Source organism: Papio anubis, chromosome 7 (genome assembly GCF_008728515.1).
Source record: "Papio anubis isolate 15944 chromosome 7, Panubis1.0, whole genome shotgun sequence".
Lineage (NCBI taxonomy): Eukaryota > Metazoa > Chordata > Mammalia > Primates > Cercopithecidae > Papio > Papio anubis.
Genome location: NC_044982.1, coordinates 83,029,974 through 83,057,775, shown reverse-complemented (window position 1 = coordinate 83,057,775; position 27,802 = coordinate 83,029,974). Strand labels below are relative to the sequence as shown.

Genomic DNA, 27,802 nt, shown 5'->3' with positions numbered 1-27,802 from the left:
CTCTGATACAGGGGCTGGGGGCCTCCCTCCTCTCAGGCCCCCTACTGCCTTGATCCAGGATGGACAGCTGGCAGGAAGGACAGATGGGCTCAGGCAGAGTTTGGCATTCATATTTATTATAGGTTGGCAAGAGTGAGGTTCCCGAGGCAGTGTCACTCCTCGTCATGCATTTTTTGCTGTAACAAGGATAAGAGGTGTGAGTGGGGAGCTGGCAAGAGGGAGAAGTGTGTGGGGACAAATCCCTGGGGCTTTCAGAGGCCTAAGGGAGATGTCCTTGGGGGGAGAGGCAGGGCCCCAGGGATCTTGTGGTCTCAAGTTAGAGGCACTTGTGATTTAGGGGGATGGAACTGGGGATCTCTGCAGAAGTTCTAGTCAGTGGGGGGCTATTTTGAGCAGGAGAGTGGATTCTCAGGTTATGTGAGCTGTGGGACCCCCAGAACTGCCTACATATAGGGCAAGCAGTGCCCACTCCGAGGGGCACCCAAATCAGGGGGCATGCTAATGTGGAAGTGACTAGTGAAGCCCAGGGAAGGGACCCACCTTGGCGCCAATGTCTCGGCTCTTGGCTCGAAGTTTGTTGACCTGGGACTCAGCGATGTCTGCCCGCTCCTCTGCCTCATCCAGCTCATGCTGCACCTTGCGGAACTTGGACAGATTGGTGTTGGCTTGCTCCTCCTGTGGTGGGACAATGGGGATGGGTGAATGAGCTGGAGATGGGCTATGGGATTCTCAGCCTCTCAACCTGAGGTTCCAGCTCCCTGTCCCTGAGGCACCCATGCCTCATGCATATTCCTGCAACAGCCTTTCCAAGGGTATCCTGCACCTGCCTTGTGCTCTCCTCAAACATGTCCAGCACTCAGAGTCCTTCACGGCCATCCACTGCCCAAGACAAATCCCATGCTGCCTGATCTGGGACCCTTCAGAATCCTGTTTTGCTGCACCTGTCCCTGCGCAGGCATGCTCACCAGCAACTCACATACACCCAGATGTCTTCCCCACTGCCCTGTGCCTAGCTGGGTCCCCTTCCAGGCCCAATTCCAATGCCACCTTCCTGCCTTCAGCTTTGGCTGCCCCATGTCCTGCACTAGCCTTCTGTTGGGTTATGGTGTCTGAATTGTAAGCAGCTTGTAGGTGGTGCCTTTGTTAATTCAGAACACCTGACGGCTCTGAGCATACCAGATGTGTACAATAAATGTTTGAGAGTTACAGCTTACAGCAAACTCTTTGACCAGGCCCCTCTGGGGGAGACATGCATTGGTTCTCACATATAGTAGGTGTGTTGATGAGAAAGGGAAGAAAACTCTGAACTCACCGCCTCCTCGGCCTGGCGCTTGTAGGCCTTGACCTTCAGTTGCAGCTTGTCCACCAGGTCCTGCAGCCGCAGCAGGTTCTTTTTGTCTTCCTCTGTCTGGGGGTGGGAGGGTGAGAGAAGCCAGTTTGGAGGGGGAGCAAATGCAATCACCTTTCCCTCCTCCATCATTTTACTCTTCTCCCTTTGCCTTTGCTGCCCCTCCCTGCAATGGTCCAGGTCAAAGATGTGGTGGGGAAGATTCTCTGACTCCACTGCAGGTCAAAGGGGCAATGCAGGGTTGTCAGTCAAGGATCCACAAAGCAATGAAGGCTGAAGTCTTAAAGGTAGAAGTGGGGGGAGGGGCTCAGAACCTATGGAATTTCCTAATGTGGTAATATAAAAGCACCAGATCTGTTCCAGCTCCAATCTGGTGGCTAAAGCTCCAACCTGGACCTACATAGGTTCTCTTGGCCAGCAGTTCTTGACCAGAAGAGGAATAATGAGGAATGCAGAAAAAAGGGGGTATTATCATAATCCAGATTATTCTACATTGTAATATATTGTACTAGACCAGAATTCAGGCATCGGGATCACTGGCTCCAACATCACTCGATCATTCTTATCTCTTCATCATTATATGTGCCAGGATGCCATTTCTACTTCTGTTCACAAATCACTCTGTGGTTCTGTATCTGTAACCTCTTTCTTGTGCCTCTGGTAGCCATCTATCAAATGGACTGACACCCTCGTCTCCTTGGCCTTTTCTTCCCAGGTACGCTGAAAATAACGGGCCAAGGGCACAACTCTGAGCTATGCAAATGGAAGTCTTAAAACATTCTGGGGTCCTCTTTCTCTGTGGCCTTCTCTTTGTGTGCCAGAAGTTCCATGGAAGATTTCCGTGTCTTTTCCCCTCGCCTGACTCTTAACCCCACAGTGGAAGGTGGAAAGATTCTTTGGACTGTTCTGAAGTCTTCATGGTAGCACTTTGAGTTATTTAAAAAAAAAAACAACAAAACCTGGGGAAAGGCTAGTTAGAAGAGTTTTCAGGAAGTAGAAGTAGATTCTTCATTTGCTGGAAAAACTCATAGGCTCAAGTCAAACTGACTGCACAGCGTGAGAAGAAGGTTAAATCTACCAACAGCATCTCAAGGAGGAGGTAACAGGAGCCCTGTGTGGGTGGGGCAGCGGGGCCAGAGAAGCCACTTCCACATGTACTCCTGGCCCCTGGCCCCCTGCCGCACCTGGTAGGTGAGCTCCTTGATGCGCCGCTCGCTCTTCCTCATGCCCTTCACCGACTCTGAGTTGCGCTTCTGCTCGGCCTCCAGCTCACCCTCCAGCTCCCGCACTCGCGCTTCCAGCTTCTGCAGCTGCTTCTTGCCGCCCTTGAGGGCGATCTGCTCCGCCTCGTCCAGCCGGTGCTGCAGGTCCTTAATAGTCTGCTCCATGTTCTTCTTCATGCGCTCCAGGTGGGCGCTGGTGTCCTGCTCCTTCTTCAGCTCCTCTGCCATCATGGCGGCCTGTGTGCAGGAGAGAGGTGGCAAGGAACACGGGCCCAGGGCCGGGGCTTTTGCCCCCAAAGGATCTTTCTCCCATCAGGCCCTCAAACCCTCAGAACTGCAGAGTTGGCTTGGTGTTACAGCACAGCGGCCTGGCCTGGCCTGAACCCAGGGCCTTGTTTGTGTCTTTAGAGGAGGCAGAAGGTGGGCGGTCACTTACATCCGTGATGGCCTTCTTGGCCTTCTCCTCGGCATTCCTGCACTCCTGTACTGCCTCCTCCACTTCCGACTGGAGTTGGGTCAGGTCCGACTCCATCTTCTTCTTCTGGTTGATGAGGCTGGTGTTCTAGACATGGAGAGAGAAAAATGATCAAATATATACTGCACTTTGTTACCGATTTCATGCCCTTTCTCCAGAGAGAATTAAAGGTGGTCATTTTTTAAAATAACAACAAGCCTGCTTTTAGACTATTCCTTGTTTTGTACCTGCTTTCCCTTTTCCTGTGAAAGTGGATACATTCTAGACATTATATCTAAGATTACTAAATTCTGAAAAAAGACTTCAAATAGCAAAAGGTCTGCAGTAATACCCTGGAGCTCTTTAGAAACATGTTTTTGTAGGAGCATGCCAATATTCCAAGGAAAATGGAAACAACTTTCTACCGGGACAATATTCCAGAGATGTTTACAGCTATACCAAGAATGTAGTGGGGTAAGGAAGAGGGGATGAGGTAAGCGAATGATGTCATTCTCACATATACTAAAGAACAAGACTCCACAGGGCACTGTAAAAGGTGGGCACAAAGTCTCATTGCAGAGTATAACTGAAAACAGTGCGGGTGGGTGGGACTGCAGAAAAATGGTGTTCTATCCAGCGTGGTTTGCAAGAGATGCAGTTATGCTTCTTTAAACTCCCAAACTCTCATCTTTACAGAACAAGCTGGAGGCTGTCCTTTAGTTCAAGAATATCAAATAACAGGATACGCTCCACTACTCCCAGATTTGTGACTTTGGCAGGTATCAGCAATCAATCATGACACTCTTAGCTTCTAAGCAGAGATGGCTTTCTCAATACAATGGTTCTGCAGCCACCACAGATGAGAGGTGGCCTAAGAGAGGAAATGATTTCTGACCCTGGCTAGATGTGCTCACTTAGAACATCTGGCTTTTCTAGATGTCCTGGGCTCTGCACTCGGCAGGTTTCTACAAGGTGGCTCCTGACCCTCTCACCTGGGAATGCAGCAGCTGCACCCGCTCGCTGGTCTCAATCAGCTCCTGCTCTGCCAGCTTCCGAGACCGCTCTGTCTGCTCCACCACGGCACGCAGCTCCTCCAGCTCAGCCTGCAGCAGGTTGTTGCGCCGCTCCACGATGGCGATGTTCTCCTTTAGATCGTCGTTGGCACGGACCGCGTCATCCAGCTGGATCTGGGTGTCCTGAGAATCACGAGAGTGGGCATGAGCGGGGAGCCAGCCTTGGTGCCCTTCACTGAGGGCACCTGTCAGAGGTCCCTGCAGTAACCTAGGGGCAGGAGGAATCTGGTGCCTGTGTTGAGACACCACTGCTTCTTCAGGCCATGTGGAGGCCAGTCCCCTCTGGGTGAGGGGACGTCCTGTCCCCGTGTACCTTCAGCAAGCTCTGCAAGCTCTTGACTTGCTTCTGGGCCTCGACGGCCATGCGGCTGGCGTGGCTGAGCTGGATCTCCATCTCATTGAGGTCTCCTTCCATCTTCTTCTTCACCCTCAGGGCCTCGTTGCGGCTGCGTGTCTCTGCGTCCAGGGAAGTCTGCAGCGAGTCCACCACCCGCTGGTGATTGCGCTTGGCCTGTTCCATCTCCTCGTCCTTCTCTGCCAGCTTCCGCTCGATCTCTGCCTTGATCTGGTTGAACTCTAGCTGGGCCCGGAGGATCTTGCCCTCCTCGTGCTCCAGGGAGGCCTGGGAAGGGGTGGGGTGAGGGCGGGCAGACAGGGCACAGGGCAGGGTTGGGAGAGAGGATGAGAAGATACAGGGTGTCAGCCAGGACTATGGCCCAGAGAAGAAGAGCTGAGAAGAGATGGGGAGGTGGGATCTGCATTCATGCCCCCCATGGTGCTATTGGGGAGAAAGTGCTGGACTCCCTGGGCTTCCTCTGTCAAGGAAAGGGTCTGGACTTCACAATTGCCAGACCCTCCGGCACTAACACTGCGTAAATTCCTGACCTGTCTAAAGTATTATAGAAAAGAGAAGAATTTTTATAACCACAAATTCAAAATTTTATCTTTGTTTTCCAGGTCCCTCACCCTTTCCTGAGAAAAGTTAGAAGCCCAGAAAACTCAGGGCTATTCCCAGGTGCATAAAAATGAAGAGTAACAATAGCTAATATATATTAAGTGCTTAAATGTGTTACCTCACTTAATCTTTATAATAATCATGTGTAAAATTGTATGAGGTATGTGCAATTAATTCCATTTTACAGATGAGAAAACTGAGGCAGAGAGTGATTAAAGATTTTGCCCAATGACACAGTGAAAGTCCTCAAGCTGTGTTCCAGCTCAGGCCTGTTTGACTCTGGAGCCCACACTCCTACTCACTGTTTAAGTGGTTATTATCATGGCCAGATTCCAACTTTTAAAACCTGGTAAGAAACAAAACCTTTGGCGTCTAATCAGACTGACATTTTCCTTTGTGCAGACCTTGGCTTTGGAGGTAGTAATGGTTAGTGAATAGTGGGTAGATAACATTGAACAAAGAATATGGAATGAATAGATTTTGTCTTGGGTTCAGGGTCACCTACAGGTGAGGGAGATGTGGGAGACAGTGGCAGACCAGGGTTGGGGTGCTGGGAGCTCTCGGCCCTCACCTCCGCCTCCTCCAGGGCTGACTGCAGCTCCAGCTTCTCGACCTCCAGCTGTTTGCGGACCTTCTCCAGCTCATGCACATTCTTTCCTCCTTCTCCTAGCTGCTCAGTAAGGTCCGAGATTTCCTCTGGGGACCAGAGGGCCAGAAAGCTCAAAGCCTGTGTTCCCCCTGCCCCCTCATGGCCCTCCCTCCCACCAGCTCATCTCTGGCCTCTTGGACCCCCAGCACACCCTGAAGGTTCTTGTTCTCCCTCTTGAAGGTCTCCAGGTGCTCCAGGGACTCCTCATAGGCGTTCTTGAGTTTAAAGAGCTCTGTGCTGAGGGAGCGAGCCTCCTTCTGTGAGGACTCCAGCTCCGACTGTGACTCCTCATACTTCTGCTTCCACTCGGCCAGGATCTGCCCGGGGACAAGGCTCACTCTTCAGACCCCCAGCCTTAGCCCCCCAGCCCTCCTGCTTCCCAGTGCCCCAGCCCCCAGCCTCAGCCCCATGTCCAAGATCTGTCCCTGGCCCGGAGCCTGGGCTCAGCCCTGCCCTCCTCCCCAGCCTCCAAGGAGGATGGCTCTGGCCTCGCACTGAACCCCTCACGCCCCCTTGCCCTGCATGCTGGCTGCAGCCCTCACCCAGGGCCCACCTTGTCGAAGTTCCTCTGCTTCTTGTCCAGGGCTGCAGCAGCAGCATTGGAGCGCTCCACGTCCACCATCAGGTCCTCAATCTCATTCTGTAGCCGGTGCTTGGTCTTCTCTAGCGAGGAGCACTTGGCATTAACAGCCTCCACGGCCTCCTCGGCATCCTGCAGCCGCTGGGCCAGCTTCTTTCTGCCCAGGTGAGGGTGGAGGGTGTGTGTGTGACTCTACTGGGCAACAGTGGAGCCTTGGGTGGACCTCCTCCCACCCCCTCCCTGTATCTCCTTGAGACGTCGTAAGTCCAGCCTAGCAGGAGCTGAGCCTGCTCGTGCCTGGAACAGAGTCCACCAGCCTGTGCTGCCCAGGCATCCTCCCTACCTGCAATGGCATGTGGGCGTCAGTGCCCCCTGCCCTCGCCCCCCACACAGGCTGATCGACGGTAGCTCCTCTGACCAACAAGCTTTTTGCTCGTCTTATACGTGAGCATCAGGTATAACCCGGGCCAAAAGCTCGCCTGTCACAGGAAGCGGGTCAGGGCCAGCCAGAGGTCACAGAGTATAGAGTTCAGGCTTTCTTCCAAGCACTTCTGTTGCCCTCTGAGTTCCTCCTGTCTCTTCCACTTCCTTCCCATGACCACTCTGCCGGTCCCCACCCCAGGTCCTCTCACCCCTTCCTCTCTGAGAGTCAGGTTAAGGGGGTATCTGGAGCTCACTTGGCTTCCTCGAGCTCCTCAGTCCGCTGAATGGCATCCGTCTCATACTTGGTCCTCCACTGGGCCACCTCTGAGTTGGCCTTGGACAGGACGCGCTGCAGCTCAGCCTTGGCCTCCGTCTCCTCCTCGTATTGCTCCCGCAGCAGGTCGCAGTCATGCCGGGCTGACTGCAGTGCATGGGCCAGGGCGTTCTTTGCCTGGGGAGGGGTGGGCACCAGGAGGTGGGAGGGACTCCCTGTGCCCCATTCTCTAGATTCTCTTCTTGTCTAGTACTTCAACCAAGCCCAGCCTTATTCACCATGTGGGCTGATATGAAACCTCACTGTCTGAGGAGTTTTCCAGTCTGCTCACCCCATTCCCTTAAGAATAAGGAAAGATGCATTCAATGACGTTTAGCTGCAGGGCAGAACCTAGACTGGAGGGTCTTTCCCTTGCAGAGGACTCGCTCCAGCTCCAGGCTCCGTTTCTGGCATTGAGGTGAATTGCTCCAGGGCTGCCGTCAAGCCTGCCCACCCTCCCCACTGGGCCTCACCTTGCCCTCCTCCTCCAGCTGCCTTTTGAGATCCTCCATTTGTTGGGTATAGGAGAGCTTCCCCCGGGTCAGCTGCGAGATTAGCGCCTCCTTTTCCTCTAGCTGCCGGGCCAACTCTCCTGGAGGTGAAATGAGAGGGGCTTGTGGGCCATTCCACAAGTTATGTCCTGCTGTAGGCAGGTGCAGGGCTGGTTAGAGGCACCCACCATTCTCAGTCTGCAGCTTGGCTCGCTGGGTGGTGAAGTCGTTCAGGGAGCGTTGGGCCTCTTCTAGCTTCAAGCGGTACTCGCTGGCCTGGTCCTCCAGCGTCCGAGAAACTTTCTCCAGGTTTGCCTTCAGGAAGCAAGACAGGAAAGGTGAGTGTGGGAGGGGCTGAGTTGACCAGAGGAAGGAAGAGAGGGTCAGAGATGGGGAACGCCAGAGGGCAGGAAGGAGACACAGAAGGTGTGGGAGGGTGCAGTCTGAAGAGGTACTTGAATTAAAGAAAGGAGGAACATGAAGAGATAGGGAGAGGAGAGCCAGAGAGGGGCAGGAGAGAGAGGAAGAGAGACTAAAGGGTGATGAAGGGAATGAGAATGACAAGGGAGATGTTGGACAGAGAGAAGGCGTGAGGGAGGTGCCCCTGTGCAGGGGAGAGGGAGAGGGGAGGCCGAGCAGAGCCTGCCTTGGCCTTGATGATCTGCTCCATGTTGGAGGTGACGTCGTCCAGCTCCAGCTTGAACTCGCTCTTCTCCTTCTCCAGCTTCTGCTTCACCCGCTGCAGGTTGTCGATCTGCTCGCCCAGCTCTGCCACACTGTCGGCGTGCTTCTTGCGCAGGGCGGCGGCCGTGGCCTCGTGCTGCAGCGTGGCCTCCTCCAGGTCCCGCCGCATCTTCTGGAACTCGGCTTCGCGCTTCTTGTTCATCTCGATCTGCACGGACGTGGCCCCGCCGGCCTCTTCCAGTCGCTCGCTGATCTCCTCCAGCTCCCGGGACAGGTCTGAGCGCAGCTTCTCCACCTTGGCCCTGGCAGTGCGCTCCGCCTCCAGCTCCTCCTCCAGCTCCTCGATGCGCGCCTGGGTCAGACACAAAGGGCTCAGACCCACTGCCTGGACCCCTCCACTGGAATCCCCCCAGCTCTAAAAGGCTACCAGGAACTCACGTCCCTCTCAAGCAGTGGTTCTCAACCAGGGGCAATTTTGTGCCCCAGGGAATGGTTGGCAATGTCTGATTGTCATGACTTGGTAGGGCTTGCTACTGGCATCTAGAGGGGAGAGGCCAGGGATGCTGCTGAACATCCTATAATGCATAGGCCATCAATAGCAATTTGGTTGAAGCTCCCGAGGGCATCTCAGACCCAGTCTGAGCATCTACAGCCCCGAATCCTGAGAATCTGTGTTTGAAGGGGAATCCTAGGATCCTGTGAGATCAAGAAGTTCAGAGTCCCCAGATTCACTAGGCTGTGTTCCGCTATCCATAAGGCAGGAAATTGAGTGCTTGTATTTTACAAATATTTGTGACAATATGCCTCAAAACAATCAAATACCTTTGCAATTCTCTAAGTTAACCACAAAGTCCAATCAACCATATTCCTTGCTCTCCCAGGCTTGCTGTGTTTATGCCCAGGGCTGGGTTTCAAGACGATTGCTCCCTTCCAGGCCAGGAAAGCGCTAGCAGGGTACTCTCCTCTTCACCTCATCTCCTCATCCTCTTTAAATGCCCTTACCTCACTTTTCTGACCTTAGCCTTGGTCCTGGCTAAATTGGGAGAATGTCCTATCCACCATTTTGATCTGTTGTCTGGTTAGCCAGGAGCAAAACGGGGGTTCAGTGGGAATCCCTTCACCTGGGGTTATGGACAGCTTTAAAGGACTGTCCATGAATGAGTCCTAGGAGCAGCAGAGAGGACCACCATGCCTCTGCTCCCAGGATGGAAAAGGTGAGACTTCTGAGCAAGATCTTGGGGATGAAGGAGGAGCCACAGCCTAGTGCCAAGACCTGATGAGATTAACAGGACTGTTATTCTGAGTCCAAGAGGCCAAAGAAGTTGCCCAGACCTAGGGTAGAAGAACTTGAGGATGGCCCGACATTCTAGCTAAAACACAGAAGAGGCATCCAAGAAGATGGGAGGGCAAATTACTAATGAAGGTGGGCCAATCCCTGTGCAGCCCCAGAGGAGTGGAATTATGTTCATACATTACTTGCAGCCTGGGCCATGGGCCTCAAGTGCAGAGGGGAGACTACCTCTATCTACCAGCCACAGTCTGCCCCAAAGTGAGAGGACAAGGTCCTGCCCCAGTAGTTGAGTTCCTGTTGCCCTTGGGGTCACTATGTCAAGTCCTGGCCATGTAGCTTCTGTAGCTCTAAAATGGGGATGACAGTGGACTTCAAGGCTCTTCTGACAAACCCGATGCTAAAAGCATATTGAGGTTTGAGGTTCATTAAAGCTAAGGGAGACTATGGCTGTTCACTTAATCTTGACCTGCAGAGGAATGAGAAGGCCATGGAGAAGACAAAACAATGTCTTCTTAGGCTAGTGGTTGGCTGACTTCTCTAAATTGGGCTATATTAATATGATACCTGTATAGAATTTCCCAGTTGACAAAGTGGTTTCAAATACATTATCCCCTCTGGTCCTGTGTGGTAGGTATTATCGGTGTCATTTTACAGGTGAGAAGAGAATCTGAGGATCAGGGAGGGTAAGTGACTTGCTCAAGGTTGTAGGAATTGGCTCTTATCATGAGTGCCCTATGGGGACTCAGCCTGGGTTAGTGACTGGGTTAGTATCAGGAAGAATGTGAACAGAGCAGCTCACAGGAAGGTGCTCCTTGAAGCTTTTTTTTTTTTTTTTTCACCTCACATTCAGAGGGCAGAACTACCAGAGGAAGGGTTAGAGGAGAATAGAGCTCTATCATTTGTCTTAGAGTAGAAAGTTCCTGAGGCAGAGCAGATCTCAAAAGGAGAAGCCCTTTAGTAGGTATGAGTCTCCCTTCTCAAACAGTTTTGCTAACACAATGTATTCTTGCTCTACAGAGGAAGGCTAGTGCTCCTGAGTGCCTGTAATTCAGGGATGGTTGGATCTATGAGGCTGCCTGGAGTTCCAGATATTGGAACCCTAAGCAGCTGCTGCAGCCTCAGTCACCTCAGGGCTATTGAGCTCCCACTTTCCTGCACTGGGGAAAAAAAGTCACCTGATTTTCCTTCAGTTTCTTCTGTAGCTGAAGGGCCAGTGCCTGTTCATCCTCAATCTTACTGTTCTGCTGATTAATGTCAAACTCCTTCCTGCAGGAGAAGGGTGGGGGTGGGGGAGTGACAAATAACCTTCCTTCCTCCGGCACTCATTGTCTTCTTGGCCTTAGTACACCAAAATCAGCACCTCCCCCTACCCAGGCCAGCCCAGAGAGTGGAGGAAGAGGGCTGTGATTGACCTCATTCCCATTGTGCCCAAAGCAACAGTGGGCAATGGAGGTGCAGCACCCTGCATTCTATCTACCAGGTCAGACACCTCCATTAGCCCCTCCTGGCCACCATAGTGTCCTACTTCTTGAGCTTTTCTTCCAGCTGCAGTTTATCATTTTCCAGGTCCATGATGCTCTCCTGCGTCAGCTTCAGGTCGCCCTCCAGTTTCCGCTTCGCTCGCTCCAGGTCCATGCGCACCTTCTTCTCTTGCTCCAGGGATCCCTCCAACTGATGAAGAGAAGAAAATAAGCAAAGTGTGGAAAACATGACATCCACAGTGTATGCTCTTTTGCCTCCTTCTAAACTTGAAGTCCAGTGGGATTGGAAGTCAAACCAGTAGAGAAATCCTGCAAACACAAAGGATTCAGAGACCTACTCTAGTGAGGAACTACAGAGAGTGAAAAAGCTCCAAGGGCCATAGAAGTCAATTCTAGGGATCAGGACTTTCTGGGCCATTGGTGTTGCCTGCAAAATGTTGCTCTGAGAGCAGGAGCATGGTTATTACTACTCACGTCATCCACCTGCTGCTCCAGCTTGACCTTAGACTTGGACAGGCTGTTGACCTTGTCCTCCTCAACCTGAAGGTCATCCAGGGCCTGCTGATGGGCCTCTTGTAGAGCTTTCTTCTCCTTGGTCAGCTTAGCAATGATCTCATCTAGCCCAGCCATCTCCTCTGTTAGGTTCTTCACCTGCCGACCAAAAACCCATCCCCTTTAGGGTCAAAGATCACCAGCCTGGAGACATCTATGGGGACTTCCATGCCAAGGACCAGGACCACACTCTAGTCTGGGAGTCTTGAGGAGACCTGGGCTGAAGCCAGAGGGAGCTGCCCTCACCTTGTTCTCTGTTGCATGCTTCTCCTTCTCCACCTTGGCCAGTGTCAGCTCCAGGTCATCAATGTCCTTCTTGAGTTCCGAGCACTCATCTTCCAGCTTGCGCTTCTTGGCAGTGAGCTCCGCGTTCATCTCCTCCTCGTCCTCCAGTCTCTCATTCATCTCCTTCACTTTGGCCTCCAGCTGAATCTTGTTTTTGATCAGCTGGTCGCAGCGCTCCTCAGCATCATTGAGGTTGTCTTGTTCCTGGGAGAAGAGAACAGGGAGGAAGCTGATGGTTAAAGAGAGGAGACCTAGGGTCTTAAAAAGAGCTGGCACTCCTAGACTCCCAGTACCTTGTTGTGAGATGGGCTATAATCTAGGGGAGGGGAGGCGAGGGCTGAAGAGATAATCATGTGGCCTCACCGCCTGCACTTGGAGCTGCAGGTCGTTCTTCTCCTGCAGCAGGGACACCATCTTCTCCTCCAGCTCCTTGCGGCGAGCCTCGGACTTCTCCAGCGTCTCTTTGATGCGCCCGAACTCTTCCTTCATGGTGGCCATCTCCTTCTCTGTCTCTGCGCTCTTCAGCAGCGGCTTGATCTTGAAGTAGAGCTTCATCCAGGGCCAATTCTTGACACCCATGAAGGCCCGAATGTTCCACTGGATTACCAGCAGGGCATCCCTGACAAGGAAATGTGGAGGCAGGGTGGGGCACTATGAAAGAGAGCTTCCCAATCATGGGCCCTACTAAGCAAGTTCGTAGGCATGTAGACTTCCTTCCTGTGCACACCCCCCTCCAACATCACTACACTGAACATGGAGTTGCCTGATAAATATTTATTAATCAATTTGATGAAAGGGCAGTTTACATCCTCCCAGCTAGGATATTAGTGGTAATGGAAACTACCACTTATAGAATGTCTTCTCTGTTCAGTTTTTCGATTCTCATAAGAACTTCAAATATGTTAAAAATTATGTAGGGGTTTACGTATAAGAATGTCTATAATAAGTATGTAAGTTATGAAGCATGAAAGCAAAATGACTATCCATGAACCTACCATCCAACCAAGAGCTGAAATGTTACCAACCATTAATCTACCTGTGCATTCCTTCCTACACCCCTGCTACCCCACCAGGAGCAGCCGCTGCTTTGAATCTTATTCTTCCTTTCCTTGCTTTTTCGAAAATTGTTTTAACCGCATATGTATGTATCTTTATTTTAATTTAATTTAATTTATTTTGGGATGGAGTTTCACTCTTGTCGCCCAGGCTGGAGTGCAATGGCACAATCTTGGCTCACTGCAACCTCCGCCATCTAGGTTCAAGCAATTCTCCTGCCTCAGCTCCTCAGTAGCTGGAATTACAGGTGTCTGCCACCATGCCCAGCTAATTTTTGTAATTTTAGTAGAGACGGGGTTTCACCACGTTGGCCAGGCTGGTCTCTAACTCTTGACCTCAGGTGATCCGCCTGCCTTAGCCTCCCAAAGTGCTGGGGTTACAGGCGTAAGCCACTGTGCCGAGCCGTATGTATATATCTTTAAACAGTGAATGACTGGTTTTGATTATTTATGAGCTTTATAAAAATTACATCATACTGTGTGTATCCTTCCAAGATTTGCCTTTATTTACTAACAATATGCTTAATGTTCAAACATATTGTACCATGTAGTTGGAGTTCACTTCTTTTCACTGTTTTATAATGTTCCGCTGAATGACTGTAATACTATTTACCCATTCCCCTGTGGATGGAAATTCAAGTTGTTTTAAGATCTTTGCTATTATGACCAATGCTGCTAAAAAGATTATTTTTCATGTCATGGTGTACATGTATAAGAGTTTCTCTTTAGGAATGTACTCAGGAGTGGAATGGAGAAGTATGCAGCTGTTCAACTTTAAAAGATAGTGATGGCCGGGCGCGGTGGCTCAAGCCTGTAATCCCAGCACTTTGGGAGGCCGAGACGGGCGGATCACGAGGTCAGGAGATCGAGACCATCCTGGCTAACACAGTGAAACCCCGTCTCTACTAAAAAAATACAAAAAAATAGCCGGGCAAGGTGGCGGGCGCCTGTAGTCCCAGCTACTCAGGAGGCTGAGGCAGGAGAATGGCGCAAACCCGGGAGGCGGAGCTTGCAGTGAGCTGAGATCCGGCCACTGCACTCCAGCCTGGGCGACAGAGCGAGACTCTGTCTCAAAAAAAAAAAAAAAGATAGTGATAAACAGTTTTTCTAGGAAGTTGCACTGATTTACACATCTGTAAGCAGTGGATCAGGCTTCTTAATTTTTGTCAGTCTAGTGATTTTTAAAACTTTTTAAGATTATTTTTTCTTTCATTTTATTATTATCTACTTGTTTCTTTCATTTTTTTAAATTTGTAGACCATCTGAGCAAAGAAAGTCTAGTGTTTTAAAATGGTATTTCATTGGTGTCTTAATTTGCATTTTACTATAGAAAATTTTCTTAAAAAAAGAAGAAGAGGAATTTGCAATGAGATTCGAAGTGGTAAAGTAACTTTCCCAGGCCAGATGGTAGGTCTGAACCCAGGTCTCCTGACCCACACCTAGTTGACATTGCAGATATGCCTCTATATCTCTAGTGCATGCCTCCCTTTTCCTGCTGTCTCACCTGCGTTCCACTATCTTCTTGAACTCAATGCGCATGAGCTGGCCCCGGGCTTGGGCCTGCATACGTGTGATGATGTGGCTCAGTCTCTCATCCCGCATCTCCTCCAGCAGCCCCAGCAGCCCTGCCTTGAAGAACACCTGCAGGCAAGGGGTAGATGCAACAGGCCGCAGCCTCAGAGGGGAGTATCCAGGGTGGAAGAAGAGGGTGGAAGACCCTGCATGAGCTCCCAGGTGACCCATCACCCCATGCCTTCTAGAAGTGAGAGTAAAAATTAGACAAACAAGACTGGAGTGAAGCCTGGGTTTCAGCCCTTGATAAGGTTGATAAGGAAGCCAGAATTAGGGTTCTGCCTCCTAAACTCCTCTCTGCTCCACTCAACATGGCCACCTGCCCTGCAACCACCCAGTGGGGCTCTAGACTCACCTTGGTGTGGCCAAACTTGTACTGGTTGTGGTCAATGTCCAGGGAGCTGAGCAGCTTCTCTGATCCCTTCCTGCTGTCAATGAACTGTCCCTCAGGGATGGCCGCTGGGTTCAGGATGCGATACCTGAGGAAGGAAGTGCCCAGAGTCACCCATGCTCTGCAGTGATCTGCTCTGCCCACAGAATTCCAGGGCCACCTGCAGCCTCCCATTCCCACCAGAGTAGCCCTGGCTTCCCTGTTCTCTGAGCTCTGGGGCGCCCTCATACCCACCTCTGCCGGAAATCCCCGTAGAGGATGCGGTTGGGGAAGCCCTTCCTGCAGATGCGAATGCCCTCCAGCACGCCATTGCAGCGCAGCTGGTGCATAACCAAAGGATTGTCCATCACCCCTATGGCAGGAGGGAAGGGAAAAGGGTCAGCCTTAGGGTAAAGTGGATGGCAGCTGTCCTCCCCAGACTAAGGCCTTCTCCTGGCTCACCTGGAGCCTTCCGCTCATTGGGGATGATGCAACGCACAAAGTGAGGATGGGTGGTCCTCAGGTTAGTCATCAGCTTGTTCAGATTTTCCTGGAGGGAGATGAAGGTGGGGAGTTAGGAGCCACAAGGACCATCTCTTAGGCCCTTAAACCCTGGTTCCCAGACACTCTTCACCAGAATCATCAAAGGGACAGGGGCTGGCACATAATTTATGATGTGAGTTTAGGCTTGTGTGGAACCTACACACCAAAAAATGACTAAGTAACTCTAGCTTCTTTCCTCATTAAACTCAAGCATCAGAATAGGTGATGCAGCCAGAAGACTCTGGGCTGGGCCATTCCACCAAGTGTCCTGGCACCCCTGGGCCCTTCTTACCCGGTGGAGAGCTGACACCGTCTGGAAGGATGAGCCCTTTTTCTTGCCTCCTTTGCTTTTACCACTCTCCCCTAAATAACGAGAGGAGGAATAATGAACAGGAGCTGGAAAATAGAGGAGCCCTTGAGCAGAGGCAGAGCTCTGCTGCTAGCTTGGTAGCTCTGAGACTTTGGGTAAGGAATTCTCCAAGATTCAGTTTACCATGAGGATAACAGTAACAACTTCCCAAAGTTGTAAAGAGGATTAGATAAGACCACGCCTCTGGGGCAGCTCACTGGTGCTTGCCCATAGTAGGCACTGACATACATCAGTGCCCTTAGCCCTCCCTCTTCTAGACTTGCCCTTCCTTCTTATATCTTTCCACATTCTACTTTTCTTCTTCTTCTTTTTTTTTTTTTTTTTTTTTTTTGAGACAGAGTCTCACTCTGTTGCCCACACTGGAGTACAGTGGCATAATCTTGGCTCACTGCAACCTCTGCTGCCTGGGTTCAAGTAACTCTCCTGCCTCAGCCTCCCGAGTAACTGGGACTACAGACATGCGCCACCACACCAGGCTAATTTTTGTATTTTTAGTAGATAGGAGTTTTCACCACGTTGACCAGACTGGTCTCGAACTCCTGACCTTGTGATCCACCTGCCTCGGCCTCCCAAAGTGCTAGGATTACAGGCATGAGCCACTGCGCCTAGCCTCTACTTTTCTTCTTACACTTTATCTTCTTCATTTCAAGCCACATCCTTTCTCTTCCTTTTCTGAACTGGAGGCTCCTTTGTTCAGTGTCCTCTCAATGTTTGTTGAGAACTCCCTCATGCATCGCTCCCTGCTGGGCACGGTACAGGGATGCATGCGCCACCCTCACTGACTTCCAGTTACTCCCAATCTTGATGAAACATGAAACAGCTATATCAACACCCATAACACAAAGCAGAGAACGGCAAGTGCTACAGAAGCCCAGATGCACGGTGGTGAGGTGAGCCAGGAGGTGGCTTGACTCATGGGCTGCCCTGTGCCTGCCTCTGGAGTCATGTGCTTTGAAGCATCAGGACCCTGGCCCTTTGTGCCTTCAGAAGTCCCCTGGCCCAGCGCAAGGGCTGCCCACTTACCAATATCGGCAGATGCATAGGAGGAGAAGAGAGTGGCCATGAGCTTGAGGGAGGACTTCTGGTACAGGGCCACAACAGTCTCGTTAAGAGGATCCTTGTTTTTTTCCAGCCAGCCCAGGATGTTATAGTCCACGGTGCCGGCGTAATGGATCAGGGAGAAATGGGCTTCCTGCTTCCCCTTGATGTTGCGTGGCTTCTGGAAATTGTTGGACTTGCCTAAGTGGTTGTCGTACAGCTTGGCCTTGAAGGTCATGTCGGTGGCCTTGGGGAACATGCACTCCTCCTCCAGGATGGACATGATGCCCATGGGCTGAGGGCAGGGTGAAGAGGCAGAGAGAAAATCACTGAGCACGCTCCCAGGCTTCCACAGTCCCACACCCTGACAGGAAAAGGACTCTAGAGCCAGTAGCACTGGCCTGCTGAAGGGGGGCTGTGCTGGTACCTCTTAGCCCAAAATAGGAATCCAATATTCCTGGAATTAAAAGAGCCCCTTCCTCCCTCTTTCTGCCCAGTGGATACAACAAAGAGCCATGCACTCCTAATCACCCTCCGCAAGGCCCACAGTGCCTCACAGCACAGCCTCTTCTCTCTGATGGCTCATTGCCCCAGAGGCAGGAGGGCAGGGACAGATGTGTGTCAAAGGCACTGGGCCAGGCTCTGTCTATATGACACCAGTAGCAATTCTTCAAGGGTTAGATAGAAGGATCCAGGTTCTTCACCATACTCTGCACTTCTGAAAACGTGGTGGTTCTTGACTTTTCTTGGGGGCAGGAATCCTTTTAAGAATTTGTTAAAACTAAAAACTGTCTCTCCAGAAAAACACATGTACACACAAACACACATACACACACACATGCACACACATGTATGAATGTACACATGCTTTTGTCACACACAGTTTTATGGGATTCTGAGGGCTCTGAAAGATGAGAACTCTGGTTAAGAATCTGGATAATGACTCAAAATATGTGGGGAAGCTCCCATTTTCTGAAGGCCGTGGCTGGGCTGGGTGTGGATCAGACACTCCTGGCTCTGGCCTGTGCTGACAAAGAGCAGAGGTTTCCTGAGAGCAAGTCAGACCTGGGCCACAGGGCCTTCCGCCTGTGGCCTTGTCTCTTCTCAGGAATGCCCATAGGCAAGAGAGCTGGAGACTAGCTTATTTCTCAACCAACAGGAAGGTGGTGGGAGGCAAACATCTCTAATTTCAGCCTAGGATCTTTCCATGAATGACGCTTGTCATGGGCAGAGGGGCCAGGGGCCTCTCCTTCACCACATCTCACTCTTAAGACACTGAGGGGACCACCACACAGGGACATAAAGTGCAAGCTCCTGGAAAAGGAAGAACGGAGCGGGGATCATCCTGTTCATGCCCATGACTTCACAGTGGGGAGAAGCTGGGCCTGGAGAAAGGCCTGGGATTCTTGGGACTCTAGTTTCTTGTGTGTAGAAGTGACTCGGCTGCCACTTTGGATGGCAGAGGAGGGAACATAGGTGGTGAGGCCAAGAAGGCACCTTCTCGATGAGGTCGATACAGGCCTGCAGGTCCATGCCAAAGTCAATGAATGTCCACTCGATGCCCTCCTTCTTGTACTCCTCCTGCTCCAGCACGAACATGTGGTGGTTGAAGAACTGCTGCAGCTTCTCATTGGTGAAGTTGATGCAGAGCTGCTCAAAGCTGTTGAACTGCAGGGGGCATGAGGGGTGGGAGCAGTCAGGAAGTGGGTGTGAGTGGCCATTGGGGCTGTGCTCGTGCACTGTGCCTGAGCCCAGCAGGGCGTGGCTTGTCCCCTCCATGTCAGGGCAGTGGAGGAGGGCTTCCCCTGAAGACAGGGACAATGACTGCCTCTGTCACCACACAGTCCCCACTGCCTTCTCATGTCTGGTCCACAGCTGGCTCTCAGCAAATGGCTGTTGAATGTGGGAGCCAGCGAGTGATTGTTCTCCCCCTCCCAGGGGTCCCAACTCACATCAAAGATCTCGAAGCCAGCGATGTCCAGGACTCCTATGAAGTACTGGCGTGGCTGCTTGGTCTCCAGGGTGGCGTTGATGCGTGTCACCATCCAGTTGAACATCTTCTCGTACACTGCCTTGGCCAGTGCCCCGATGGAGTAGTACACCTGCTGCACGCTCTGCCCCTTGGTGACGTACTCGTTGCCCACTTTCACCCGAGGGTGGCACAGCCCTTTGAGCAGGTCAGCTGAGTTCAGTCCCATGAGGTAGGCCGACTTGTCAGCATCTTGATGAGAGGGAAAGGAGTAAGTGAGCACTATCTTTCTTTCTTTCTTTTTTTTTTTTCTTTTTTAAGATAGAGTCTTGCTCTGTCACCCAGGCTGGAGTGCAGTGGCACGATCTTGGCTCACTACAGCCTCCACCTCTTGGGTTCAAGCAATTCTCCTGCCTCAGCCTCCTGAGTAGCTGGGACTACAGATGTGAGCCACCACGCCAGGCTAATTTTTGTATTGGTAGTAGAGACAGAGTTTCACCATGTTGCCCAGGCTGGTCTCAAACTCCTGACCTCAAGTGATCTGCCCACCTTGGCCTCGAAAAGTGCTGGGATTACAGGCATGAGCCACTGCACCTGGCCTGACTGAGCATTTTCAATGAGTAAGCCTCCTTCTCTGTCCTGGGGCCAAGACTTTAGGAAGCATCAGGTCCAATTTCTTCTCCTTAAAGACGAAGAAATCAAGGCCTGGAAGAGCACAGGGCTTGCTGTGGCTGCTCAACCAATGTGTGCCTGAGTCAGGCTGGAGCCCAGGCCCCCTTATGGTCTCTTGCCACAGCTGGCTCTTCTCAGCTCTCTCTCTACATCTCTGGCATCTCTGGGCCAGGTCTTTCGCAAGCACTGCTGTGGGCATATCCCCACCTTCACTGTGTCCCTCACCTCTCCAGGGCAGGGATGTGGCTCAGGGGCTAGATGTCCTCTGCTCCCTGTCTCCTTCGTTCTCTACCCCAATGTTTAGCCCTGGACTGGCCATGCTGTCCTCTCCATCCACATGTTACCGAATCTGACTGGCTGGGAGATCAAGACCCCCAAGAGTATATCAGACAGCACCACACTCCCACCCCCAGCCTTCCAAATGTGCCACCTAACATGGGGATTTCTCTATTTAGAGGAGTTATTTGGTGTAATTTCAAGAATGTTGTAATAACTGTTGGTATGTTATCATGAACCTCAGGTTGACATTTTGATCTGGGCAGACTTGGAGACGGGTCCCTGAAGGTAGGAAGGAATGTTCTTGGGCACCTATCTAACACTGTTTGCACCTTCACATTTTCTCAAAGGACCTCACAGTAGCCACCAGAGGAGTAAGTAAAGATCGTTGATCCATTTCACTGAGGAGGAAACTGATGCACGAATGCCCTAGGCTGTGTCCTGACCCCTGGCCCACTGCTTCCCAAATAGAACATGGTATGAGCCCACCAGGGGCTTACCCAAGGGCTGAGGAGCAAAGGCCCTGCATTAGTGATGGTGATGTGCAGAGCTCAGGGGCTGTGCTTCCTGGGGCTGGGCGAGTCTTGGGCATGGAGGAAAAATCCCCACCTCAGTTCTGGTGAGTGCAGGAGGTTGAGGAATTGGTGGGATTATGGTGGACTTTCTGTCTGCCCACCTCTCCCACGTCCCTGTCCCTCACCATCCCTCAACACACCCCGCTGCCCCACAAGCCTCAGATTCTCTAGGATCTGAGTCCCTCGGAGAGCCTGGTCAGCACCTCCGGCCTTCCCAGTGCTGCCTGCCTGCCCCTCCCACCTTCAGTGCCATCTGGCTCCGCCTGCTCCTCCCGCTGCTTCTGCTTGAACTTCATGTTCCCGTAGTGCATGATGGCTCCCGTCAGCTTGTAGACGCCAGCTTTCTCCTCTGAAGTGAAGCCCAGCACGTCAAAGGCGCTCTGGGACAGAGCGAAAAGCAAAGAGAGGGGTTGGAGTGGTGGCCCCAGGAGCTCCTAGGGCCCCTTGAAAGGCTGCAGCAGCCCCCTCACTCACATCAGTGGCCATGAGCTCCTCAGAGTCATCAATGGAGGCCACGGACACCTCTCCCTGAGACACGAAGGCGTAGTCGTAGGGGTTGTTGGTGACCAGCAGCATGTCTGCACCAGGCAAGGGGCGGGGCAGGGGCAAGGGGGCAGGCGGAGGGCAGGGAAGAGGCAGGGAGAGTTGGGAAAGGGAGGGAGGGGGCAAGGAGGGGTAAGGGATGGGGAGAATGGAGGAGGGGAGGACAGGGAGCAGGGAGAGAAGAGAAGTCAGCCAGGACCAAGAGTGAACCCAGAGGAAGTGAAAGGATAGAAGAGGGGCCCTGGCAGGGGCTCCAATAACAAGGAGGAGGGAGGGTGGCAGGGGAGTGACACATGGGAGATGGGGAGGCAAATAAAGAGAAGGCAAAGACAAGCCGAGGGAGGAGTGGAGAGAAGGGTGGAGAAGGAGTGAGGTGTGTGACTGCACAGGGAGGCGAGAGGAGATGCAGGTGATCTTGGGCGGGAAGGGAGATAGAACTGGCGGAGTGAGCAGAGGGAGGAGGGAAGTGAGCAGCAAGATGGGGGCACAGTGGGGAGCAGGAGGGCCCTGCCCTGCACACAGCTGGCTTTGGGGAGGGCAGCAGGGACAGCAGTGGGTGGGGGGTGGCAGGCAGGCTCACCCAGCAACTCCGGCTTCTTGTTGGACAGAATCTGGTAGAAGATGTGGTAGTTTCTCTCAGCTTTCAGCTGGAAGATCACCCGGGACTTCTCCAGCAGGTCTGAGGTGGGCGGAGGGGAAGAAGGCAGGTGAGGAAAGAAAGAGAGTAGAGCCAGAAGAAGGTGGCCATGGGGGCAGGGGTTACCCACAGTATGATGAAGAGGGCCCGGCGAGAAGATGTGGCTTAAACAAAAAGGATTCTAAAGCCCAGAGGCAAATGCAGACAAAGACAGGAGATGGCAGGAATGATGAGACTGGCCACCGGGCAGGGAGAGAAGGCAGAGGGGGACCTGGAGGGTGGCAGCCTCCCTGTTGGTACTCACAGGTCTCTATGTCCGCAGAAGCCAGCTTTCCAGTGGCCCCAAAGTGGATCCTAATGAATTTCCCCTGGCGGACGAATGGGACAGAGTAAGGGAACTGGTGGGAAGGACAGAATGAAATCCTGGACCTCTATTCAGCCCAGAAGTCCTGGATGGTTCTGGAAATGTAAACAACCTCTTTGGTGTCTCAGTTGAGTATAAGCGAAGCCGGGCAGAGGATGCCACCCTCACACAATGTGCAGGGACCTCCTAGTGGAACCTCGGCCCAGAGGGGAATGCACATGGAATGCCACCTGCTCGTACCCCTCATATGATCTCACCTAATCCTCCCAGTATTAGGTTTCACAGGTGAAGGAACTAGGGCTCAGAGAGGTGTGAGGACTTGCTGAGCAAGTGGAAAGTCAGGCCTTTGGCTTCAAAGCCTAAGCTCTCTTCCCACCAACATGTGCATGTTGATATCACAAAGCCAGATACAGTACAGTCAACTGGGTGTGGCAAAACAGCACCCCTTTTTTCTTGTCAAAGATGGATGAGGCCATTGGGAGTGGTCAAAGGCACTCACGAAGCGGGAGGAGTTGTCGTTCCGGACAGTCTTGGCGTTGCCGAAGGCCTCCAGAGCGGGGTTGGCCTGGATGATCTGGTCCTCCAGGGTGCCCTATGAAAGGAACAGAACTACAAGGGTTCATCCTCCATCCACCTCCAGGCAGTGGTGAGAAGGCCGGGAGGCTGCCTTGGCCCTGAGGAATGGATGTTGGGGGCTGGGTGAACCTCTGGTGGGTCTGCAACTCCGTAGGATCCTACCCAGACCTCAGGGAGAGTGTCTCCTGTCAGGAAGGTCTTCCACACTGGGCTGACCATCAGAAGTCCAGTTCAGTGTGGCTGTCCCCACCACGTCACAGGTAACTCGGGTCAGCCTGCCCCCCCCACCCCTGTTCTGCCGAGCCTGTGGCCCCCATGGCACCTTGTTTGCATTGGCATTGTCCTTCTTGCCACGGTCACCTATGGCTGCAATGCTGGCAAAGTACTGGATGACACGCTTGGTGTTCACAGTCTTCCCCGCCCCGGATTCTCCCCTGGGGGCCACAGGAACCAATCAAAACTCAGAATTCCTACTGTTCTCCATACAGCATGCTTCCCTTCCCAGCCTGGCCATCAGAGCCCAGCACTCGGCAGGATATGCCTGTCATGGTTCATTGCTCTGGCACCCCTCTAATGAGAGCTCAGTGCCCCATGCTCCCTGCAATCCCAGCCTTAAACCTCTCCTCCCAGCTAAACCGCAGGCATCAGCCTGTATGCCCCCAGCTGAGTCCCTTCTGTGGGAGGATGGCACTTGCTCACGTGATGAGGATGGACTGGTTCTCCCGATCTGGAAGAAAAAAGAGGAGAAGCAATGGGGTGAGGGCTGAGGGTCTGGGTGTGTGTCCGGGAGGAGGGGCAGAGGCCAGGGGCCACCAGGCTCACCCGTCAGCATGTACTGATAGGCGTTGTCGGAGATGGAGAAGATGTGGGGCGGGGCCTCACTCCTCTTCTTGCCCCGGTAGGCGGCCACCACCTCAGCATTGTACACTGGCAGCCACTTGTAGGGGTTGACGGTGACACAGAAGAGGCCCGAGTAGGTCTGGAGCAGGAGACAAGGTTGGTCATGAGGTTGGTAGGGACAACCTGGGACAGGTGGTGGTGGCAGCCAGGCAAGTCCCTGTTCACTTCAGCTGGCTCTGCTCCTCCTGTGACTGACTAGGGGTGGAGTGGGGAAGGGGACTTGGGTCCCTTGGTAGAGTCCTCCCCCTTTCCTTGGGAGAGCCTCCCTGGCTTATTTTGGCCTCCGTGCAGGGCAGGAAGTCTCTGCAGTGTGCAGGAGCCACTCACATATATCATCCAGGCTGCGTAGCGCTCCTTGAGGTTGAAAAGCACCGCGGGCTCGTGCAGGAAGGTCAGCATGGCCATGTCCTCGATCTTGTCGAACTTGGGTGGGTTCTGCTGCAACACCTGGTCCTCCTTCACAGTCACCGTCTGGAGGGGGCACATAGGCGGGAGAATGGGTGACCACACTCCCTCCGGGACCCTTGCCGGCATTGCCCACTGACCTCTTCCCAGGACACAGGCCATGACTTAGCCTTGCTCCACTTGCTCTGACCAGTGCCCCAGCCCCTACCCTCTATGTCCCCCGGGACACTTTCCCCAGATAATGTCCCTTCCCACTGTATCTCCCATCCTAGAGACTGTCCTAGGATACCTTTCTCTTGCCAGATGCCCAGACCATCCTGGGGACACCCTGTGCCCATGACCATCACTCTTCAGTCCCTATGTTCCAAGGATCTTGGGGCAAACCTGGAGACTGGCAGCTCTCAGATGTGTGCACACCTTATGCTGACCCCAAGGCTGTCTCCCACGGGCAGTGCTCTAGAGTATCTGTTGCTCAGGGCAAACCTTCACCCCTGCTGGAAAAGCAGTTCACCCATCTACTCCACACTCCCCATCCATCACTGTTGGTGTGGTTTGATTGGCAGCAGTTTGCCATGCTCTGATGTCACTAGATCCTGCCAATAGGTATTCCAGCGTTTTTTATAGTGAAGAAATCCGTGGCTCTAAATGACTAAATGATTTGCCTGCACAGTGACTAGCGGATGGCAGAGCTGGGATCAGAGTCAAAAGCCCCAGGGGATTGTGGCCTGTTATTCTACACTTTAATGGGTTGTAACATTCAGTCAACAAGTTCATGAGACACACAGCCCTGAGCCACAGCTGGTAACCAGGGGTGATTCTCTTGGCTGGCATGAGCAAACCAGGGACCAGCAGCTTCTGAGTGCCAGTCAAGGATGGAGTGCTCAGTTCAACAGTTTCTGATCTTTGTGTTCATCTGGGTCTAAGAATTTACTCTTGATTTGGGTGAACAGAATTTGAGAAAGTGGACCTACAGAGGAAACTGAGGCACAGGGAAGAGGGATACAAGTGCAAGAAGGGGGCATCATTTAATGCTGTGTTTGTGTCCTCTTTATGTACAAGACACCTTTGAGACGAACACTGAGGTCCTTCTCCCTCAGCATCCTCTCTGGCAAGGGGCACATGGCCCTGGGTGGCACCTGTTGCACCTGCTTAGGTCAATTTGAGAGAGATCAGATTCTGGGCTCCTCAAAGAAGCATGTCCTGGCATCCCCACTGGCCTTGGTTTTTCTCCAGCCCTCTCAGCTCCCACTGCAAGTGGCTCCACCTCTGCATCTTCTTCCCCAGACCTCCTTCCCTTCCGCCCTGGCGCCATGCCCCACTCACCTTCCCATTCTCGGTTTCAGCAGTGACCTTGCCCCCTTCCCGGGACACAATCTTGGCTTTGACAAACTCTTCCTTGTCGTCTGGCACGAAGCACTCAGTGCGAATGTCAAAGGGCCGGGTCTGGGCCTCTAGACGCTCCTTCTCTGACTTGCGGAGGTACTGGGCCGCTGCCCCAAAGTCAGCCATCTGGGCATCAGTCATCTTGGTGCTCCCCTGGGTCAGAGACAGGAGGGCTGTGTTACTCCTGAGGGGGCCCAGGCTCCAGCGAGTGACTTTGTGCTCTGCAGCCCCCCTCCCTGCACCCGCTCCTCTCCTCCACCCTGGGAGAGGCACCTGCTGTTGCACCCTCCCCGACTCAGGGCTCTGCTTCTCTTGCTCTCTGAGGTGACGCTGAAGGACAATCTCTGTAAGGGGTTTGCCTGGGGTGGCATTGGCTGGAGTTTGCTGAGGGGTGACGCTGAGTGCTTGGGACAGCAGAACCCTGGTGCAGCAATCTGGCTCTCAGGAGAAGCGTGCCCTGCTCTCTGCAGAGAAAATGGGAGCAGTTCTCACCTGGTTATCCCTTCACGGAGAATCCTGAAGAATCTGAACCGTGGGTGGAGCGAGGAACCACAGAGGTAGAGCTGGGCAGAAAGAACAGATGAGGAGACTGAAGAACAACAGAGGCAGGCCAACCGGGGGTGGAGGCAGCCCCAGAGCACAGACAGGCAGGACAGACCAGGGAGTCAGAAAGAGAAAGACGCAGAGGCAGAAAAGAAAGGGCACCGAGTCAGTACTAGTGTGAGGGACCGGGTGTGGAAACAGGGTTAGAAGCAGAGAGGCAGGGATGTGAGAACACATGCCAAGAAGGAAGGGCAAGGGAGAGAGACAAAGAAGCACGATTGTGACAAGTGTCGATGAAGACCAAGAGGCAAGATAAAACCAGGATCAAGGGAAGGAAGCCATCCAAAGGAGGAAGGAAGATGGAAAGATGGGAGCAACATGTAGGAGACACAGAATGATGCAGAGAAAGAAATGGAGAGTCAGAGAAGAAAAGAGGTTTCTGGGTTTCCTGTGGAACCCCCTTGTGTCAGGGGGAACTTTCCTGGGCCTGGAGATAGGCAGTTTTAACAGAGCCCTTAGGCCTCCAACTGATCTGCACCCCACTCCTGGTGAAGGAGGTCCCTCACGGTGGGGGATCTATGGACGGGCTACAGGGCATCCCACCCCAAACCTCCTCTTACCTGGCCTGGAGGAGTCTCTGTCTGTCCTCAAAGCTCCAGTTCCTTTATATCTCATTTCCCCCACCCCCTGTCTAAATTTGGAGTCCTTCCGGAGGGACCCTCCCTCCCACCACTCTTCCCTCCTGGCTCCTCCTCCTTTGATCCTTTGGCTCTGGAGGTGACAGGAGGACAGCAGGGCCCCCAGATTTGCCCATGAAAGGTCTGCTGCCTCAGCCTCTCTGGCTCCATGGCCTTTTTTTAGTCCTTGGGCACATTCCTCCCCTCCAAAGGGCTGATGAGCAGATAGTGGGAAGACAGGACCTTCTCGCACCGCCTCTCCCACCCCACCATGGCCCTTACCTCAGTTATTTTTAACCTGAAGGGTGAATTGAACACATGGGTGAGGGTCACCTTCTGCTGCAGACCAAATGCCTGTCCTCTCCCTCCCAACCATGGGCTTTCCTCCCCTGTTCCCCAGCCTCTCCTTCCCACTCTGACCTGCCCTCACACAGCCCCAGGCTGGGAGCATCTTCCTGCTCTTGGAACTGGAGTCCCCAGTGCTAGGGACTAAAAACTGGAGTATGGTGCCCAGGGAAGGGATCTGCTGTCCACTTCCATGGCTCAGTTTTCTTTTGTCAGGAACTTCTGTCCTGGCCTCAGTCTGCACAAGTGCCATGCCTGGTCTCCTTCTATTCCCCAAGTCTCCAGACAAGTGTCCTCCGGAGGTCTTGAGGCCACCCGGGTTTGGGGACACATCTGGAGTCCCCACCCCTTCCCTGATGCCCCTGATAAAGTGGCCATCATCCAACCTGCTCAAACAATGGAAGGGATTCTCCCCTGCCGCCTCAGGCAGATTTTCACAGAGCCCCAGTTCAGCTCTCTCACATGTAGACTTGACCGTGTCTGTGCCCATCTTCAGCCACACATGCAGATTTTTCACACTTACCCACTCAAGCTTGCAGATTTCTTTTCTACTTTCTTTTGTGTACACGGATGCACACATTTGCACGTCCACATTTGCACACATAGGCTTTTGCCCTCCCCTGCTACTCTCTGCTCCTGGGGTGGGGTGGGCAGAAGCAGATGGTGTTAATCCCAGGGCCTGAGGGAGGAGGGGGGTGGGTGGGGGGCTGCCCCCTTCTGCCTCTCCGGGCTGCCAGAGGGTGCAGGTGCCTGGCAGGCCTGGGGATTTACACCAGCTAGTCCCCAGGCTCCGCATTCCATGGGGGTGGGGCTCTGTTGCCTGCCCCCTCCCCAGGCAGAACTTTGGTGCCCCCTTCCAAGCCCTCCAGGGCTAATACTCACATGCCCTTCTTTGTGGGTGTCCTCAAGCACCCCAGGTCCTCAAGGCTTTGCTCCCCATCCTCCAATGCTGCCACCTCTCAGAGGCTGTAGGTGTCAGGTCTTCAGCAGGCTGTTCCTGTTATGACTAAGAGTGGACATTGTGTTCAGGAAACAAAGCCAGACTCCCCTGCTCTGGCTTCCCCCCACCCTCACACCCAGGAACACTCTCCCAGCCCCCCTCCCACCAGTTTACTGTCACCTCTCAATATAGCTCTAGGGTGTGGAGGTGGGTAGGGAGACAGGGGTCAGCTTCTCTGGGCAGGAGC

General features: G+C 53.0%; 1 protein-coding gene across 1 annotated transcript; it reads right to left on the bottom strand.

The window, feature by feature from the left end:
* Positions 1-94: 94 nt before the first annotated feature.
* LOC101005856 (myosin-6) lies at positions 95-25,613 on the bottom strand. Its single transcript, XM_009211222.4, has 38 exons — positions 25,543-25,613; positions 24,991-25,203; positions 23,590-23,733; positions 23,185-23,341; positions 23,062-23,089; positions 22,685-22,796; positions 22,286-22,378; positions 21,727-21,790; positions 21,366-21,464; positions 20,717-20,820; positions 20,484-20,622; positions 18,703-18,971; positions 18,248-18,418; positions 16,736-17,045; positions 15,635-15,705; positions 15,262-15,349; positions 15,055-15,172; positions 14,785-14,908; positions 14,362-14,498; positions 12,166-12,421; positions 11,764-12,006; positions 11,440-11,616; positions 11,010-11,155; positions 10,660-10,750; positions 8,156-8,545; positions 7,698-7,824; positions 7,492-7,610; positions 6,960-7,156; positions 6,256-6,439; positions 5,854-6,019; positions 5,625-5,749; positions 4,412-4,720; positions 4,018-4,221; positions 3,008-3,133; positions 2,533-2,808; positions 1,313-1,408; positions 541-675; positions 95-176 (listed from the first exon to the last, which is right to left on the bottom strand). The coding sequence occupies exons 2-38, from the start codon at positions 25,189-25,191 to the stop codon at positions 153-155; spliced, it is 5,820 nt and encodes a 1,939-aa protein (XP_009209486.1). The 5' UTR covers positions 25,192-25,203; positions 25,543-25,613; the 3' UTR covers positions 95-152.
* Between the last annotated feature and the right edge of the window lie 2,189 nt (positions 25,614-27,802).